This window comes from Lepidochelys kempii, chromosome 6 (genome assembly GCF_965140285.1).
Source record: "Lepidochelys kempii isolate rLepKem1 chromosome 6, rLepKem1.hap1, whole genome shotgun sequence".
NCBI lineage: Eukaryota > Metazoa > Chordata > Testudines > Cheloniidae > Lepidochelys > Lepidochelys kempii.
The window spans coordinates 19,609,675-19,628,111 of record NC_136385.1 but is presented as its reverse complement, the minus strand read 5'-3'; the positions used below and the strand labels follow the sequence as shown (position 1 = coordinate 19,628,111).

General features: G+C 47.7%; 1 protein-coding gene across 1 annotated transcript in view; it reads left to right on the top strand.

Annotated features, from left to right (window-relative positions):
- The window catches only part of LOC140912510 (NACHT, LRR and PYD domains-containing protein 12), a 181,261-nt gene that overhangs the window by 144,979 nt on the left and 17,845 nt on the right, over positions 1-18,437 (top strand). The window contains exon 10 of the mRNA XM_073346997.1: positions 12,461-12,631. Coding sequence (XP_073203098.1) covers positions 12,461-12,631 — 171 coding nt within the window. The remainder of the gene's footprint in view (positions 1-12,460; positions 12,632-18,437) is intronic.

The window sequence follows — 18,437 nt, the reverse complement described above, 5'->3', positions numbered from 1 at the left end:
AAGCAGTTAATATAATAGAGGTAAGCTGGCCAACTGGGCTACAATATTCTCAAACCCCTCCTACTTCTCCACTCCCCCTAATCCCTACCCCTCTCTCTTATCTGAGCTCACCAAAGCATCTCCCCCCACCACTCGTTCCCATGTGTCCCCCGCTCCATAACACCCCATTCTTTGCTGCAGACTCAGACTCTCCTTCCCATATTGCTACCTGCTCTCACACCTTAATCAATCCTCTCCCCTGTGAGCAGTCACGTGTATCATTTGTTTTCTGTTCAACAACAGTGTCAGACCCTTCTGAATATTCTACTGTGCTTAGGTGACATTTCTCCAAAATAAACAATAAAACTTCAACAGAGGGAGATTTTTCCCAAATATTTAAATTTCATTCTGAGATTTCTGCCTAGGGTAGAACTTCAGACTCAAAGATGTGTTAAGCACCCCATTAATCTCAATGAGATGTTCTCCCCATGGAGATGAACGCAGCCTGAAACAATGAACAAGGAGTAATGGTCTCAAGTTGCAGTGGCGGAGGTTTAGGTTGGATATTAGGAAAAACTTTTTCACTAGGAGGGTGGTGAAACACTGGAATGCGTTCCCTAGGGAGGTGGTGGAATCTCCTTCCTTAGAAGTTTTTAAGGTCAGGCTTGACAAAGCCCTGGCTGGGATGATTTAGTTGGTGTTGGTCCTGCTTTGAGCAGGGGGTTGGACTAGATGAGCTCCTGAGGTCCCTTCCAACCCAGATATTCTATGCTTCTATGATTCTATGGCTCTGAGATGTATGAATTGCACCATTCATGTCAGTGAGTCTCCCTCCCTCCCCAGTGCTAGACAATTCCTCATATGGGTCAAGCACAGTACTGGGTTTACAATGGCGCCAGACCCACACTGGGAAGGGGCCCATTATGGACCTGTCTAACCCATCCACACGACTGGGTCTGGTCCCTATCACTGGAGAAGTCCAGCACCCAGGCCTTGCTCTATGAGCAGGTCCCAGCCAGCAGGTCCCAGTCACCGGTCAGAAGCTGGATTCTGCCATGTGAGCTGGGCAAGGATGGTGTCCATGGGGCCAGTGGGTGTACCTGGGCAGGGTGAGCTTGTGGGGGTCATGTTCCAGGGGTCTGCCCCACTCCCCAGTGCGGTTCTGGCTCCAAATACTGCTGCCAGGGACATGTGGGGACCCACCCACGATCCTTGGCACGAGCCACCTGGGACCAGTGCAAAGGCTGAGTCAGTCTCGGCCAGTGGGCAGGGGAGCAGCACGGGGGGGCTCGGCTGGACCCCACCAGCCAAGTGGGTCCTGAGGGAACCTGGCCTGGGCAGGCCCCGATCCGACATGGATGATCACACCATCCCTGAGGGATTGGAGCGATCCCCGCTCCGCGACCAGCCCCACCCATGCTGCCAGGTCAGTCCAGTAGACACCCAGTGGGGTTGGTGAGTGCAGCCGAGGGGCAGGACTCAAGGGAGTGGGTTTCTGAGGGGTCTGTGTATGGGGTTTCTGGGCAGTGGGGGTTGGGGGAGGGTTGTGTATTTTGGGGCACTGGGTATAGGGGGTCTGGTGGGGCACTGTGCAGTGTGGTGGGGAGGCAGAGAAGGGGCGCTGGGCACTGGGGGAGTCTGTGGGCAGGGATGGTGTGCAGGGCTTTGTGCAGTTGTGGGGTGTCTGTTAGGGAGTCTCTGGGAAGGGCGGTGCTAGGATTGGGTCTGTGTGGGAGTCTCAGCAGAGCGGCGCTGGGCATAGGGGTCTGTGGGGGGGTCTCTGAGTGAGGAGGGTGCTCAGCGGTGTGTGTATGACTCAGCTCAGGTCTGCCTCCAGGGTACAGGGTGCGCGGACAGTGCAGGGCCAGGTCGGTCAGTTTACGTCTGGTGGCTGCCGGTTTGTGAACAGTGCCCTGAGGCTGTGCTGGGGGGAATGGGGCCACCCGCTCCATGCCCTGCCCCACTGCCCCCATGGGGGTTCACAAATATGTTTGGTGCCAGGCCCAGAAAAAGGTTAATCTGGCCTGGTGAAGTGTACCCGTGCCCAGCTTCTCATCCCAGTCTCAGCAGTGTGCTTGGTGCTTGCTTGGAGCATGCTAGTTCTAAACTACCCACCCAGTGGGGCGGGGCTTCCCCTGATCCTGGCACACAAACGGAGGGAGCGGGACTCAGACACCCTTAGAAATGCAAACCCTCCAAAACCTGGCTCACATGCGGGGGGTAGGGAGGGGGCTCAGACACCCCAGATCCTGGCACACACAGAAGGGAAGAATGTGGGGCTAACAGGCACCTGTCTCTTTATGCTCCCCCAAACACCCTGCCACTCACGCCATGTGTCCTACCTCCTCACCTGAGTCTTCCAGCTCCCTCACCTCCTCTGCCACCCACCCCATTTATCCCCCTCCCCACAGTGCAGCCCCAAATCCTTCTCAACCTTATTCCCACACTTCTGGACCCGTAAAATATCCCTCCCTTCCAGCAAGCATTCATGTAATTATTTTTTTGCAAAAGTACTTGATTACATTTCCCCAAAATAACACATTCCCCAGACACACATTTTAACAATCTGCTATCCTTTTTTTTCCAAATGTCTGCCCAAGTGAGAGGTCAAACTGACTTGGGGTTAAGATCAAAGGACGACTGACTATTCTTTTAAGCTATCCTATTTCCATAGAATAGCTAAGGCGAACAATCCTGTTAACTCCTCTGTCCACACATGATCAGTTTAATCCATTTAAAATGTCATTTGGAAGGGGAGGCTTCTGATATTGTAATGTAGAGAAGCAAAATATGTTTCACATAAAGTTTTAATTTAATTTTCTCCAGAGGGTGCCAGACTCTCTGTTGGAGGAACCCTTGAGCTCTGGGCACCCTGGCGCAATGATCTGAGCCCTGGTTTAATCGCTTTCTGTGGGCATGTCCACAATGAAATTAAAAACCGATGGCTGGCCTGTATCAGCTGACTTGGGCTTGCGAGGGCTGTTTAATTTCAGTGTAGGTTTCCGGGCGCTGGCTGGAGCCTGAGCTCTAGGACTTTTGAGGTCAGAGGATCCCAGAGCCTAAGTTGGCAACCAGAGCCTGGAAGTCTATACTGCAATTAAACATCCTCATATCCTGATCCCCGGGGCCCAAACCAGCTCGCACAGGCCAATAGTTTATGGAGGAGATAGTATGATGGGATAACATGGTTTTGGTAATTAAATATTCATGGTAAATAGGCCCAATGGCCTGTGATGGGATATTAGATGGGGTGGGATCTGAGTTACCCAGGAAAGAATTTTCTGTAGTATTCGGCTGGTGAATCTTGCCCATATGCTCAGGGTTTAGCTGATCGCCGTATTTGGGTTGGGAAGGAATTTTCCTCCAGAGCAGATTGGAAGAGGCCCTGGAGGTTTTTCACCTTCCTCTGTAGCATGGGGCACGAGTCACTTGCTGGAGGATTCTCTGCTCCTTGAAGTCTTTAAACCGCGATTTGAGGACTTCAATAGCTCAGACATAGGTGAGAGTTTTCTTGCAGGAGTGGTGGGTGACATTCTGTGGCCTGCATTGTGCAGGAGGTCAGACTAGATGATCATAATGGTTCCTTCTGACCTAAATATCTATGAATCTATGAATAGTGGGCGTCTAACTGCAGTGTAGACACACCCTAAGAGCACAGAAAGGCTGCTGAAATCTGTCATCTTTAAGAAAAGCTGTTTTTTCCCCTGAGACTGTATCTTGGGAACAACTTAGTCAAACATCTAAAAGTTTGGAACACGTACAGAATCCAGGCACTCATGAGGCTCACCCAACTTTCAAGGCAATCTGAGTAACTGTGTGTATTTTAGCATGGTTAGAAGAGTTGAATTTTAAACAGAAACGTGGTCTAAACCTTTAACTATAGCATCACCCTGCTATAAGAGACCAGAAAGACAAAGAATGGGGGAAGAAAATATAATTATTCCCATTTTCCAGATGGAAAATTGAGACCCATAAAGATAGAGTGACTTGCCCAAAGTCACATGAGGGAGTGGGTGGTAGAGCCAGGAGCTGAACCACAGATTTCTGAGTTCTAGTCCAGGGCTTTATGTACAAAAGCATCCTTTCTCCTGCAGAGAAACATTGTTATTCTCTTGTATTTTCTGTCTCAGAAATGTGCTTTTTGGATTGGACACAGCCTCTCTTTTATATGGTTGTGCTTTTTCAAGTAGGGCTCCTTAACAATCAGCATTTAAAAATTAGGGCCAGTACTACTGATAGATTTTCTGACCATGATACACGTGATTTGTTGAAGTGTGTCAGAAAAATTCAAAAAGCTCTGACTGCTGACCAGACCAGACACAAACAAACATCTGAAAGCTATAAAGAGGCAAAACAAAATCCAGGTAGAGTTGCCTGGAGGTGGAGGGTGGCCGTCTCCCAAATATTTTTGAAATGTCAGGTGCCATTTCCAGTATATTTGAAGGTCTTCAGACATTTCAAAGGCAAAATTATACGCAATTAGAATAATAAGAGCATTCATGGTGTTCATCTGGAGTTCTGCACTGGAATAACTTTCTAGTGTCTCAAATTACATATTAATATAGAAGTGCATCGAAACCAGAACACCCTAAATAGATATGATTATTTGCCAACAGATGCATACACAACTATATTCTAAAACCCAGCATCAACTTGAGTCAATTGGAGAATGTATGGAGGGGCATGAGCAGCGCCGGGATTAAGTTTCCATTCAGATTTATCATTAAATCAGGACTGAAAACCCTTTATTTTCCACTTAACATTGTGTTAGAAGGAAAAATCGGGTTATTCTTGCCTCTGAGCTCAGTAACGATGGACTCTCTCCTCACCTTCGCAGGTGTCCTCTCTCCCCCTCTCTCTTTTAGCCTTTAAATCTTGTGGGGTTCTTCTCTTCTACTTCAACTTGGATGCCCTCTTCTCTTCACCCCTCCCCAAATTAGGCTTCATCCCCTCAGATTCCCACCTATGCCTTTGGATTTTTTCTCCCCTTCTTCAACCCAATCTTAGAATCTCTCCCCTCCCTCCATTGCAGGCTCCTCTTCTGCCTCCAAAATACGTTGGGGTCTCCTCAAACCCTTATAGACTCTGGGTGCTCACCAAGGCACGGGGGCTTATAGAATCATAGAATATCAGGGTTGGAAGGGACCCCAGAAGGTCATCTAGTCCAACCCCCTGCTCGAAGCAGGACCAATTCCCAGTTAAATCATCCCAGCCAGGGCTTTGTCAAGCCTGACCTTAAAAACCTCTAAGGAAGGAGATTCTACCACCTCCCTAGGTAACGCATTCCAGTGTTTCACCACCCTCTTAGTGAAAAAGTTTTTCCTAATATCCAATCTAAACCTCCCCCACTGCAACTTGAGACCATTACTCCTCGTTCTGTCATCAGCTACCATTGAGAACAGTCTAGAGCCATCCTCTTTGGAACCCCCTTTCAGGTAGTTGAAAGCAGCTATCAAATCCCCCCTCATTCTTCTCTTCTGCAGGCTAAACAATCCCAGCTCCCTCAGCCTCTCCTCATAAGTCATGTGTTCCAGACCCCTAATCATTTTTGTTGCCCTTCGCTGGACTCTCTCCAATTTATCCACATCCTTCTTGTAGTGTGGGGCCCAAAACTGGACACAGTACTCCAGATGAGGCCTCACCAATGTCGAATAGAGGGGAACGATCACGTCCCTCGATCTGCTCGCTATGCCCCTACTTATACATCCCAAAATGCCATTGGCCTTCTTGGCAACAAGGGCACACTGCTGACTCATATCCAGCTTCTCGTCCACTGTCACCCCTAGGTCCTTTTCCGCAGAACTGCTGCCTAGCCATTCGGTCCCTAGTCTGTAGCTGTGCATTGGGTTCTTCAGTCCTAAGTGCAGGACCCTGCACTTATCCTTATTGAACCTCATCAGATTTCAGCTTCTCTCCCTTATACAAATTCAGGGGCTTTTTTCTCTCCCAAATGAGGAGATTTCCCTTCTGTGACACTGTACACTCTGAGGGAGCGCCCTGTGACCCCCATATTCATCATTTGTATGTAACTGTGATATTGCATACAAAGCAGGCCATGTAAGGTATCATGGGAAAGGTTATGATCTGCTGAAACCCATTGTTCCATCTAAATTTGTATATCACTAATGAATATAAAGTTATGAAAATTGTGTTATAAGGTTGTCATTAAAATATGCTGTGGGTTTGGGAAACGCCCAGATACTAGCTCCCGGTGTTTTATGAACTATAACATCCAGTGGGGTGAGAAAACTGCTTGCTCTAAATACTACCTAGTGTCTTACAGGTTTAAGATTCAGACTGTGCACTTATTTTGTTTTCTTTGGTAACTAACTCTGACTTTTTGCCTATCACTTCTAATCACTTAAAATCAACCTTTTGTAATCAATAAACCTATGGTATGTCTACACTATGAAATTAGGTCGAATTTATAGAAGTCGTTTTTTTAGAAATCATTTTTATATAGTGGATTGTGTGTCCCCCCACACAAAATGCTCTAAGTGCATTAAGTGCATTAACTTAGTGGAGTGCTTCCACAGTACCGAGGCAAGCGTAGACTTCCGGAATGTTGCACTGTGGGTAGCTATCCCACAGTTCCCACAGTCTCCGCTGCCCATTGGAATTCTGGGTTGAGATCCCAGTGCCTGATGGGGCAAAAAACATTGTCGCGGGTGGTTCTGGGTATGTGTCATCAGGCCCTCCCCCCCTCTGTGAAAGCAACAGCAGACAATCGTTTTATGCCTTTTTTCCTGAGTTACCTGTGTAGACGCCATACCACGGCAAGCATGGAGCCCGCTCAGCTCACTGTCACCATACGTCTCCTGGGTGCTGGCAGATGCGGTACTGCATTGCTACACAACAGCAGCAACCCATTGCCTTGTGGCAGCAGACGGTACAGTAGGACTGGTAGCCGTCATCGTCTTGTCCGAGGTGCTCCTGGCTGCCTCAGTAAGGTCGGTCAAGAGCGCCTGGGCAGACATGGGCGCAGGGACTAAATTAGGAGTGACTCGACCAGGTCATTCTCTTTAGTCCTGTAGGCAGTCCTATTGTACCATCTTCTGCCGAGCAGGCAGGAGATGAGGATGGCTAGCAGTCCTATTGCACCATCTGCTGCCGAGCAGCCAGGAAATACGAGAGGGAGGGATAGCTTAGTAGGTTGAGTATTGGTCTGCTAAACCCAGGGTTTTGAGTTCAATCCTTGAGGGGGACATTCTGTGTGACAGTTGTTTTTGTTTCTCCTTGATGTAAAGCCACCTCCTTTGTTGATTTTAATTCCCTGTAAGCCAACCCTGTAAGCCATGTCGTCAGTCGCCCCTCCCTCCATCAGAGCAATGGTAGACAATCGTTCCGCGCCTTTTTTCTGTGCAGACGCATTACCACAGCAAGCATGGAGCCCGCTCAGATCACTTTGGCAATTTAGGAGCACATTAAACACCACATGCATTATCCAGCAGTATATGCAGCACCAGAACCTGGCAAAGCGAAACCGGGCGAGTAGGCGATGTCAGCACGGTGACGAGAGTGATGAGGACATGAACACAGACTTCTCTCAAAGCATGGGCCCTGGCAATGCAGGCATCATGGTGCTAATGGGGCAGGTTCATGCCGTGGAACGTCGATTCTGGGCCCGGGAAACAAGCACAGACTGGTGGGACCTCATAGTGTTGCGGGTCTGGGACGATTCCCAGTGGCTGCAAAACTTTCGCATGCATAAGGGCACTTTCATGGAACTTTGTGACTTGCTTTCCTCTGCCCTGAAGCGCATGAATACCAAGATGAGAGCAGCTCTCACAGTTGAGAAGCAAGTGGCAATAGCCCTGTGGAAGCTTGCAACGCCAGACAGCTACCGGTCAGTCGGGAATCAATTTGGAGTGGGCAAATCTACTGTGGGGGGCTACTGTGATGCAAGTAGCCCACGCAATCAAAGATCTGCTGCTATCAAGGGTAGTGACCCTGGGAAATGTGCAGGTCATAGTGGATGGCTTTGCTGCAATGGGATTCCCTAACTGTGGTGGGGCCATAGATGGAACCCATATCCCTATCTTGGCACCGGAGCACCAAGCCGGCGAGTACATAAACCGCAAGGGGTACTTTTCAATATTGCTGCAAGCACTGGTGGATCACAAGGGACGTTTCACCAACATCAATGTGGAATGGCCGGGAAAGGTACATGACGCTCGTATCTTCAGGAAATCTGGTCTGTTTCAAAAGCTGCAGGAAGGGACTTTATTCCCAGACCAGAAAATAAACAATGGGGATGTTGAAATGCCTATAGTTATCCTTGGAGACCCAGCCTATCGCCTTAATGCCATGGCTCATGAAGCCATACACAGGCAGCCTGGACAGTAGTCAGGAGCTGTTCAACTACAGGCTGAGCAAGTGCAGAATGGTGGTAGAATGTGCATTTGGACATTTAAAAGCGCGCTGGCGCAGTTTACTGACTCGGTTAGACCTCGGCGAAACCAATATTCCCACTGTTATTACTGCTTGCTGTGTGCTCCACAATATCTGTGAGAGTAAGGGGGAGACATTTATGGCGGGGTGGGAGGTTGAGGCAAATCACCTGGCTGCTGGTTACGCACAGCCAGACACCAGGGCGGTTAGAAGAGCACAGGAGGGCATGGTGAGCATCAGAGAAGCTTTGAAAACCAGTTTCATGACTGGACAGGCTACGGTGTGAAAGTTCTGATTGTTTCTCCTTGATTAAACCCCCCCGCCCCTTGGTTCACTCTACTTCCCTGTAAGCTAACAACCGTCCCCACCTCCGTTCGATCACCACTTGCAGAGGCAATAAAGTCATTGTTGCTTCACATTCATACATTCTTTATTCATTCATCACACAAATAGGGGGATAACTACCAAGGTAACCCAGGAGAGGTGGTGGAGGAGGGAAGGACAAGGCCACAAAGCACTTTAAAAGTTTAAAACTTTAAAACTTATTGAATGCCAGCCTTCTGTTGCTTGGGCAGTCCTCTGGGGTGGAGTGGCTGGGTGGCCAGAGGCCCCCCCCACCGCGTTCTTGGGCGTCTGGGTGAGGAGGCTATGGAACTTGGGGAGGAGGGGTTGTAGCGGCGGTCTGTGCTCCTGCTGCCTTTCCTGCAGCTCAACCATACGCTGGAGCATATTGGTTTGATCCTCCAGCAGCCTCAGCATTGAATCCTGCCTCCTCTCATCACGCTGCCGCCACCTTTCAGCTTCAGCCCTCTCTTCAGCACGCCACTTCCTCTCTTTAGCCTGCCATCTCTCCTCCCAGTCATTTTGTGCTTTCCTGCACTCTGACATTGTCTGCCTCCATGCATTCGTCTGTGCTCTGTCAATGTGGGAGGACAGCATGAGCTCAGAGAACATTTCATCACGAGTGCGTTTTTTTCGCCTTCTAATCTTCTCTAGCCTCTGGGAAGGAGAAGATCCTGTGATCCTTGAAACACATGCAGCTGGTGGAGAAAAAAAAAAGGGACAGTGGTATTTAAAAAGACACATTTTATAGAACAATGGGTACATTCTCTCACGATAAACCTTGCTGTTAACATTACATACATAGCACATGTGCTTTCGTTACAAGGTCGCATTTTGCCTCCCCACAGCGCGTGGCTAGCCCCTCCCCCTTCCCCATGGCTAACAGCGGGGAACATTTCTGTTCAGCCACAGGCAAACAGCCCAGCAGGAACGGGCACCTCTGAGTGTCCCCTTAAGAAAAGCACCCTATTTCAACCAGGTGACCATGAACGATATCACTCTCCTGAGGATAACACAGAGAGATAAAGAACGGATGTTGTTTGAACGCCAGCAAACATACACTGCAATGCTTTGTTCTACAATGATTCCCGAGTACGTGCCACTGGCCTGGAGTGGTAAAGTGTCCTACCATGGTGGATGGAATAAGGCTGCCCTCCCCAGAAACCTTTTGCAAAGGCTTTGGGAGTACATCTAGGAGAGCCACGAATGCCAGGGCAAATTAATCATTACACATGCTTGCTTTTAAACCGTGTATAGTATTTTAAAAGGTACACTCACCAGAGGTCCCTTCTCTGCCTGGCGGGTCCGGAAGGCAGCCTTGGGTGGGTTCAGGGGGTACTGCCTCCAGGTCCGTATGAGAAACCGTTCCTGGCTGTCGGGAAAAACGGTTTCTCTGCTTGCTGTGAGCTATCTACAACCTCATCATCATCATCTTCCTCGTGCCCAAAACCTGTTTTCATGTTGCCTCCATCTCCATTGAAGGAGTCAAACAACACAGCTAGGGTAGTGGTGGCTGAACCCCCTAAAATGGCATTCAACTCATCATAGAAGCGGCATGTTTGGGGCTCGGACCCAGAGCGGCCATTCACCTCTCTGGTTTTTGGTAGGCTTGCCTCAGCTCCTTAAGTTTCACGCGGCATTGCTTTGGGTCCCTGTTATGGCCTCTGTCCTCATGTCCTGTCATTCTCCTGGGAGATTTTGACAAATGTTTTGGCATTTTGAAAACTGGAACGGAGTTCTGATAGCACGGATTCCTCTCCCCATACAGCGATCAGATCCCGTACCTCCCGTTCGGTCCATGCTGGAGCTTTTTTGCGATTCTGGGACTCCATCATGGTCACCTCTGCTGATGGTCACCTGAAGTTTGCCATGCTGGCTAAACAGGAAATTGAAATTCAAAAGTTCGCAAGCCTTTTCCTGTCCTGTTGAGAGTCCTGTCCAGAGCGGTCACAATGCAGCACTCTGGGATAGTTCCTGGAGGCCAACACCATCTAATTGCATCCACAGTACCCCAAATTCAAGCCAGCAAGGCCGATTTCAGCACTAATCCCCTTGTCGGGGATGGAGTAAGGAAATCGATTTTAAGGGCCCTTTAAAAAAGGGCTTCGTCGTGTGGACAGGTACAGGGTTAAATCGATTTAACGCTGCTAAATTTGACCACAACTCCTAGTGTAGACCATGGCTTAGTTTAATGTTTATCCTTACCAGAGAGTTTGATTGAAGTGCTCCGTAAATCTGCTCAGTTTACAAAGGCTGGTGAATGTCGAGTTTCCATTTAATTTCCAATCAATAAACTTCCATTTCTCAAGAAAGGGTCTTGAGCAGTGCAAGACGGTATATTCCTAAAGTTCAACTCATGGAGCTGGGGGGATTTCGTTGAGGCCTTTCTCTGTGATTCATGCGTGGCTCTGGGAGCATTCACGCAATCTAGCTGGATATGAGGCTCCACACGCAGCTGTACTGAGTTGTGAGAGCACCTGGAGGGGTTTGCTGCTTGCCACCAGTCTGGCATTGTGAGAGACCACCCAAAATAGAGAGTAAAGGGGATACCGCAGTCCCACAGTTACAGGTTGCACCCCGGGGGTCCCGTCAGACCTCCCCATTTGGCAGAGTAACAATATTCTAAGGCAAATGAGGTGATGAAGGAGGCCGTGCAGATGACAGCTCTGGTGGAAGGGGTTTCTCAACATGTGTGCAAGATTTAGCAGGTGGGGGTGGGATCATGTTTGGGTGTGCAGGGTGCTCATTGTGAGCCCTCGAAGGAGGACAAAGACAGCTATACTTGCGGGTGGTCCTTGAAGTGCACATGGACATAGCCAGCCTGCTGCCATGGTTACCACTTCACTTGGCTAGCAGCTCCATCAGGAGCCCAGACTCTGCAGGGGGGTTACAGAAACCAGCAAAACTTCTGCTTTTATAACCTCACCAGAGACTCTGGAACAGGCGCTGCAAAAAGCGTCACACAGTTACCCTCCTTTCAGGGGCTCTTTCCTCCTCAAACCCTGGGGAACTCCCTGCCAGGGGGATCTTCTTCTCCTTGTCTTTCATGCTTTGATGATCCCTGGTCTCAGAGGAAGGTGGGTGTGATGCTGCCAGTGCTGGGTCTCACAGCTGCCTCTCCTCCCCAGGCCTGAGGGTCAGAGGGGGGGCAGAGATAGGAGACGTCTGTGCCGGGATCACGGAGGGTCAGGATCTCCCAGCTGCTGCTGCTCTGAGCCTGGCCCAGCTGTCTGAGGAGGGGGCTCCCCCTACAGCTGCCCTGTAACAATGGACCTGCTCTGATTGGGTCGTACCGTCCTGGGGCTGATCAGTGGTAAGACCAACCTGATTGGTCAGGAGCTGAGTGGGCAGGTCTTAAAGGGCAACTTTTTACTCTTTCTGAATTGTGGTTGGCCAATGGAAAGGGTGACGGGGGCGGGGCTTAGGAAGGAATCTTTCCCAAAAGGTTATTCCTCATTCGTCCGTGGCAGAGGTTGGAGGTGTCTCGGCCCTTCTCCCTATTCTTGCTGTTGCTTGGTGAAGGGTAAAGGGCAAGGGGTGGAGTTGAGACAGGAAGTCCCACCCACTGTTTGTTTCTCACTGGACACAAGGTGGGTCTTCGGACAGAGTCTGTAGCAGGATTTCTGGCTCATTCTCGATGCTGATTGGTCAGGCAGAGTGGCTGGTGGGTGGGGCCACCTGTTTGAGCAGCTGTGAGGGTCCCCATTCATATCATGATCCCCCTTCTCCGTCTTTCTCTCTCCTGCAGCTTGCGGAGCTGCGGTGTGACAGCCGCTGGCTGCAGGGATCTCGCCCCTGTTCTCAAAACCAGCCAGAGCCTGACAGAGCTGAACCTGCGTGGTAATAATCTGGGAGATGCCGGAGTGCGGCTGCTGTGTAAGGGGCTGACACACCCGAACTTCAAACTGCAGAGACTGGAGTAAGTAACAGCCGGCAGAGAGAGGGAGAGGCTACTATCTGGAAAACCACCCATCACAGGACTTGGGTATCTCCGGGGAATGTTACAATAACTGCATCTGTGTACCACCCCTGGCACTGTGAGTCCAAATCCAACCCAGGGCAGAAATCTGAAGTAAAAGAAGCAGGCGTATTGCTCCAATCTGCCTCTGTTACAGGGGGATTTTAATTGGAGGGAAATAGGATCTGAGTGTGGCAGAATATGCAGAAGGTGCTGAAACTATTGTTTGAAAATAAAATAACTACACAAGCAACTGCTCGTTAGGAGGGGAGGACAATTGGGGGTGAAAGAATAGGTGGGAGGAGGGGTTGAGGCTCAGAAAATGGGGGTCTAGCAGGAGTGGGAAGGAGACGGATGGGAGCTGGAGAGGGGGACATGAGGGTCTGCAATGGGCACAGGGGGAAAATAGTTTGTGTGAGCCCCAACCTGTGTTTCCGCAGCCCCTCTACAGCGATGTGTCCTCCCCCATCCCTGCTGCCCTCATGTGAGCCATGTGACAGGGGGATTGCTTGCTGTGGGTGTCTGAGCCCATTTCCCTACCCCACATGAGAGCCAAGGTCTGGGGAATCCCTGCCCACTAGCTTTGAAATTGCATGTTCAGAGATGCACCAAGAACACAGTGTTGAGACTGGGGCAAGGAGCTAAGAACTGATACGCTTGGAACATATCAGAAACTCTGCAGCGCTGAGGAGGGGGAAGGGAACAACCACTGAAAGGAATGGAGCAGTTCATATATCTGAGCTATTTTTCAGGCTATACTCATCCCCATGCAGTAGTCTCTTTCAGCTGTGAACATCTCATTAACTGAATGGGCCATATAACACCAGTCTGAGCCTTCAACTTTGAGGTGGGAAATCTGAGAATGAACTTAAATATGTGGGAAAAATTAAATTAAGTTAAACGCCCACACAACCTTAACTCTGCCCTCTCTGAATGATGTCTCAGAATGATCATAACATACACGTTTGAAATCTGTCATTTCATTTGCTGGACTGATGCTACCTGCCCTTGCCCTACACTCAAACACTGAGCCTACTCCACTGAGAGAATGCCACATTTGTAAAATTTAACAACCCCTTCATACCCTTTACAATCCCTTCAGACTTGCACACAGGTTACCACCTCAACCTGTACTTTCCCCTACCCATCATTAAATCCACAGACTGCTCTCACATCCCACCTCACTACTGACAATAGCCATAGCACCCAGTGCCCTGCTACTGACACAACCTCCACAATTCTCTACTGGAATGATGCCAACTGGAACCTCATGGTTCACACGAACCTCTTTCTTTTGAGAATATACAGGAGGAAGACTCAGACCCAGAGCTCCTTGTATCACAGTCACAGCTCTTCCCAGCTGCTTCAGCTTCTTCCTCCACTATTCAATACAGTTACACCTAACACAGTAAATTTATCTGGAGAGCATGCACTTATTCCAAGTGACTCTTGCCAGCTCCAAGGGGGCAGAGTTAAGGTTGTGTGGGTGTTTACCTTCACTCTCTATTTCCTAGTTTTCTGAAGTGTGAGAAGGGCATAAGCTATCACTTGCCAACCTTAACTCTGAATTCAACAAAATTTGTCATTTAATTAGTGTATTACAGTATTGCTTAAGTGCCCCAGCCGCGATCAGGGCCTCAGTGTGTTAGGCACTAGACATGTTGTATTGGCAGGTGTCACCAGTCAGTTCATTTATAGTCGTCCTAGTTCTTTTTTAGTACTTAAGCAAGGTTTAGTCTTGGGGTGACACGTGTTGTGTTAGTTTTATTGGGTTTCACAAGGTTTGGTGGAGATGTAGTTTTGGAAGGAGTGAATTGTGTAAGAAGCCAGAGATTTTGCTGTCTGCATTGCACTTTGATTACAGCCTATTCTGGAGGCAGATTTCTGCTTGGGAGTTTGGTGTTTGTCTGAGAACCCTGAAAGAGGAGACAGCCCTTTATGCTATGTGACCATCTCATTGCAGGACAAAGGCAAGGGGAAGGAAATATTATTCCCACTTTTCAGATGAAAAAATGAGACCTAGAAAGATGGAACGACTTTCCCAAGGTCACACAGGTAGTGTATGGTAGAGTCAGGAACTGAATACAGATCTCCCAAGTTCTCATCCAGGGTTTTAACTGCACAACCAGGCTTTCTCTTGCAGGGAGCTGTGTTCATTCTTGTGTTTCTTGATTTCAGAAATGTGCCTTTTTAATGGACATTGTCTTTTTTATATGGTTAAGGTTATTAAGGCAGAGCTATTTAACCAGAGTTCCACTTTGGCGTCCCTCTGGATTGCAACAACCAGAAACCCCCATCAGGGTAGAAACCAAGACCACAGAGCTAAATCTGGCAGCTCCCTTAAAGGGACAGTGCACCCTGTGACAGCATGTTAAAATGTCTCAGCAAAAGGAGCCTTAACGTCTCATAATTGAGTGTTCTACTCAGAATGTAGAGGATGGCCCTGGGATGACACATATGAGAGAAAAGCTTTAGGGAATTAAAATATATATATATATTGTCACTGGGCACTAGCACTGAACTAACTTGAGATTAACGTAGAGCCCAAAATTCCAATTGATTGGTCATGGGTGGGGGTTGTCCTCGTGCATGATGACTATATTGTGGCATATGCTTTCAAAGCACTGGTTAAACAGAACACTTCCCTTTAAGAGACACATGCTGGCTGTTGTGTGTGGGGTGTATTCTAGCCTTACTGATTACTGACCATATGTGTTCATGAAACTTAGGTGCCGGAAGCCATATTACACAATCCACTTTGCAAAGCATCACCTGCCATTTTATTGTGATGATTACAATACTTGGAATTTTTGGGCCTCAGCTCCTGGAGTCATGTGAATAATTTAGAATTTCAGCTTAAAATTTATTGATAATTATGTTTCTAGGCCCTCAGGATTGTGGAGAAAAGATTAAGAATGTGAACCATGTGTAACCTACACACTCAGGAACTAGCAGGCTAAGAAAAAGAAACACAAAAGCATTAATTTAAATCATGATTTGGGGATCATGAAGTCTGACTTTTGAACTTCTGCAATTGGCAATACTGCCTATTGTTGTCAGATGTCACTCTGTCAAATGTTGATAACTGTTTGGCTGCATGCATGTGCTCCCTCTGTGTGCTCTGCATAGACAGCTGGCAAAGCAGACCCCAAGAGAACCCCCAGTGATCACAGAATCATATAAGGTACAAAGGCACACGACCAGGTTTATTGGAAAACGAAGCACAGTAATAATTTCCAGTAGACTACGGGATTTACTACAAATATGTGCCCCCTGACAATGGACTAAACTCAGTCAGTGGCAGGCTTTTCCAGTGCCCCCTAAGCTGGACAAAGACAGCCCCTCTGCGATACATTTTTATATACAGATACAAACAAGTTACACCTCACTCCTGACGTATCAAGGTGCCGCTATTACATTGTACATGTTGGTTGGATCATAACATCCCTATTTGTCATGCTGTCATCCTGATCTTATCCTTAGGATGGGTCACTATGTTCTTGTTATCTATGGGGAGTTTGCCTGTATCAAGGTGTTCTGGTACCACCTTTCTGGAATGTGCTTGCACTAGTGTTCTGTGCCTAGCAATATCAGTCCTATGCTTGCCAAATTCTGTGAGCAGGGCCTGCCTGTTGTTCACAACCTGACTTTGCTTTATATTACCAAGTTTTGATCATTACTTTAACCCAGGCCTTAGGACTCATACCAGCCCTCTGATACATGCCCTATATTTCAGGCTGTCTTCCTAATACAGCTAGATGTCAGAAAATAATTATGACCCTACAAAAGTACTTATTAATGTGAAAGAAAGGCCCAGAAAGAAGCTCCTTAAAGCCGCTGTGGGTTTAAGGCCATCTATAAATGGTGAATCAGGGAGATACAAGAAGAGCAGTTTGGCTCCAGTACTACCCACTTCCAAAGCAACCTTTCACAGGCTCAGACAAGAAACAAAAAATGACCAACCTCACAACAGCATGACAAAGTAATTGTAGATGGCCGGCCAGGGGAATAATCCCTTGTACCCCCACCATAGAACCATACTGGTACAATATATATTGTAACATCAGGGGTATGGGAAGGAATGAGGCTAGAGCACAATACCTAAAATCGAAAAATCTCTTAACACAGCAGTACCTGTTTACCACGGAGCAGAAACGGGCAGCACCACTGACCATAAGAACACTTTGTTTCAATTTCCCATTCCCTCAGCCTCTCTCTCTCTCTCTCCACAACCCCCTGCAGCCCAGCCACTGGGGGAGAAGAAGCCCATTACAATTTAATTTAATAATAATAGAGATGAAATTGCTGCACATGGTAGAATTCTATGCAAAGGACATTGGCCCAATACCATATAATACCAAGCGTAACCCACAGCTGTGTCAATGTGGGGCTATTTTATGAATTTGCCAGGGGATTGATTAGATTTTAAAGCTGAAATGTAACAAACTAGATTAGCCAGAGTGTTAGCAGACTAATGTTAATGCTAGGTTCTTTTCAAGTCAGCTTTCACCTTGGACAGTATTTCTCAGATCAGGACACATGGGGCTCTTAACTGACCAACACTTTATAAATTCCCCCAGAACCACATATGTAAATACAAGGCAGTTTATCTGTCAGGTGTAGATAAACAAATATACTAGGCATGTACTGAACACAAAGAACACATGCAGTCTTGAAAGTGGTTAACATAGACCAGCACTGGGGTCCAGAAACTATACCACGGAACAACACAAATCACCAACATTTCTTATTACATCTACTTATAATCCTTAGTTATCAGTTCTTTATTCCCACTAACGCATTTATCCCACTTTAACTAATTCTAACATTCAGTTGTTTTAAGGCATATATATAAAATAAAATAAAAAGAACACAGAGAAATACAATTGGTGGTGATCTCCAGTTGGTGGTGTCGATGTACAACAAATCTCTCAGAAGCTTTTCTTCGTAAGAGGGATTTTATATTTCATTCATTTAAAAAAAAAGCCTTGTAAAATGCTAATTTCAAAGCAACTGGCCATTGTATATAATGACCGGAGGTCAGAGATTCTAAAGGCATTCTTCACTTTCTGTCATCAGAGGAAAAGCCCATGTGGGTAGAAGCTGTCAGCCTATTTGGTTTCAGGGAATGATCATTCACCTCTGACTGTTTGGACTCTTACAAGGAAATTAGATGCAAAGCGGAGATCCCCAGAGACAATCTGGGTACCCTGAAAAGACTTTTAGGACACTGGCAATTTATTACATCACAGCCACAATCTGTAATTACAAACTGTGACTCACCTCTTAATATAATTTACCTGCTTTAACTTCTCAGTTGCTCTCATTTCCTTTTCTTAGCCAATAAACTAACGCCTAATGCAGGTTCCCCTTTTCTCTCCCAAGAACATCAGATCCATAACCTGGAGGGCTGAGGTGCTTCTGTCGCCATCTACCCCACCAGGCCTCTATCCAGGTCTCAGAACTCTCCCTATCAGTTTGTGGATGGATAGGACTCATCTCAGAGCTGTTTGTTTTATCCTTTTATTCCCACCATCCCTGCTGTTTAGCCTCTTCCTTGTCTTCCCTCTTGATGATGAGAAGGTGCCACTCTCCGTTACATGGCCTGCAGCAGACAGGAACCATCTGCTATCAAAGACCCTTGCCCATCCACAAACCAGTAGTGAGAAAAAGCCACCTGTCAGGGATTTCCTGTCTCCATTTTCCTTCCCTCCCCCTGGCTGTTGGAGTCACTACTAAGCTACAGATCCCCCTGCTGAGTGCACCT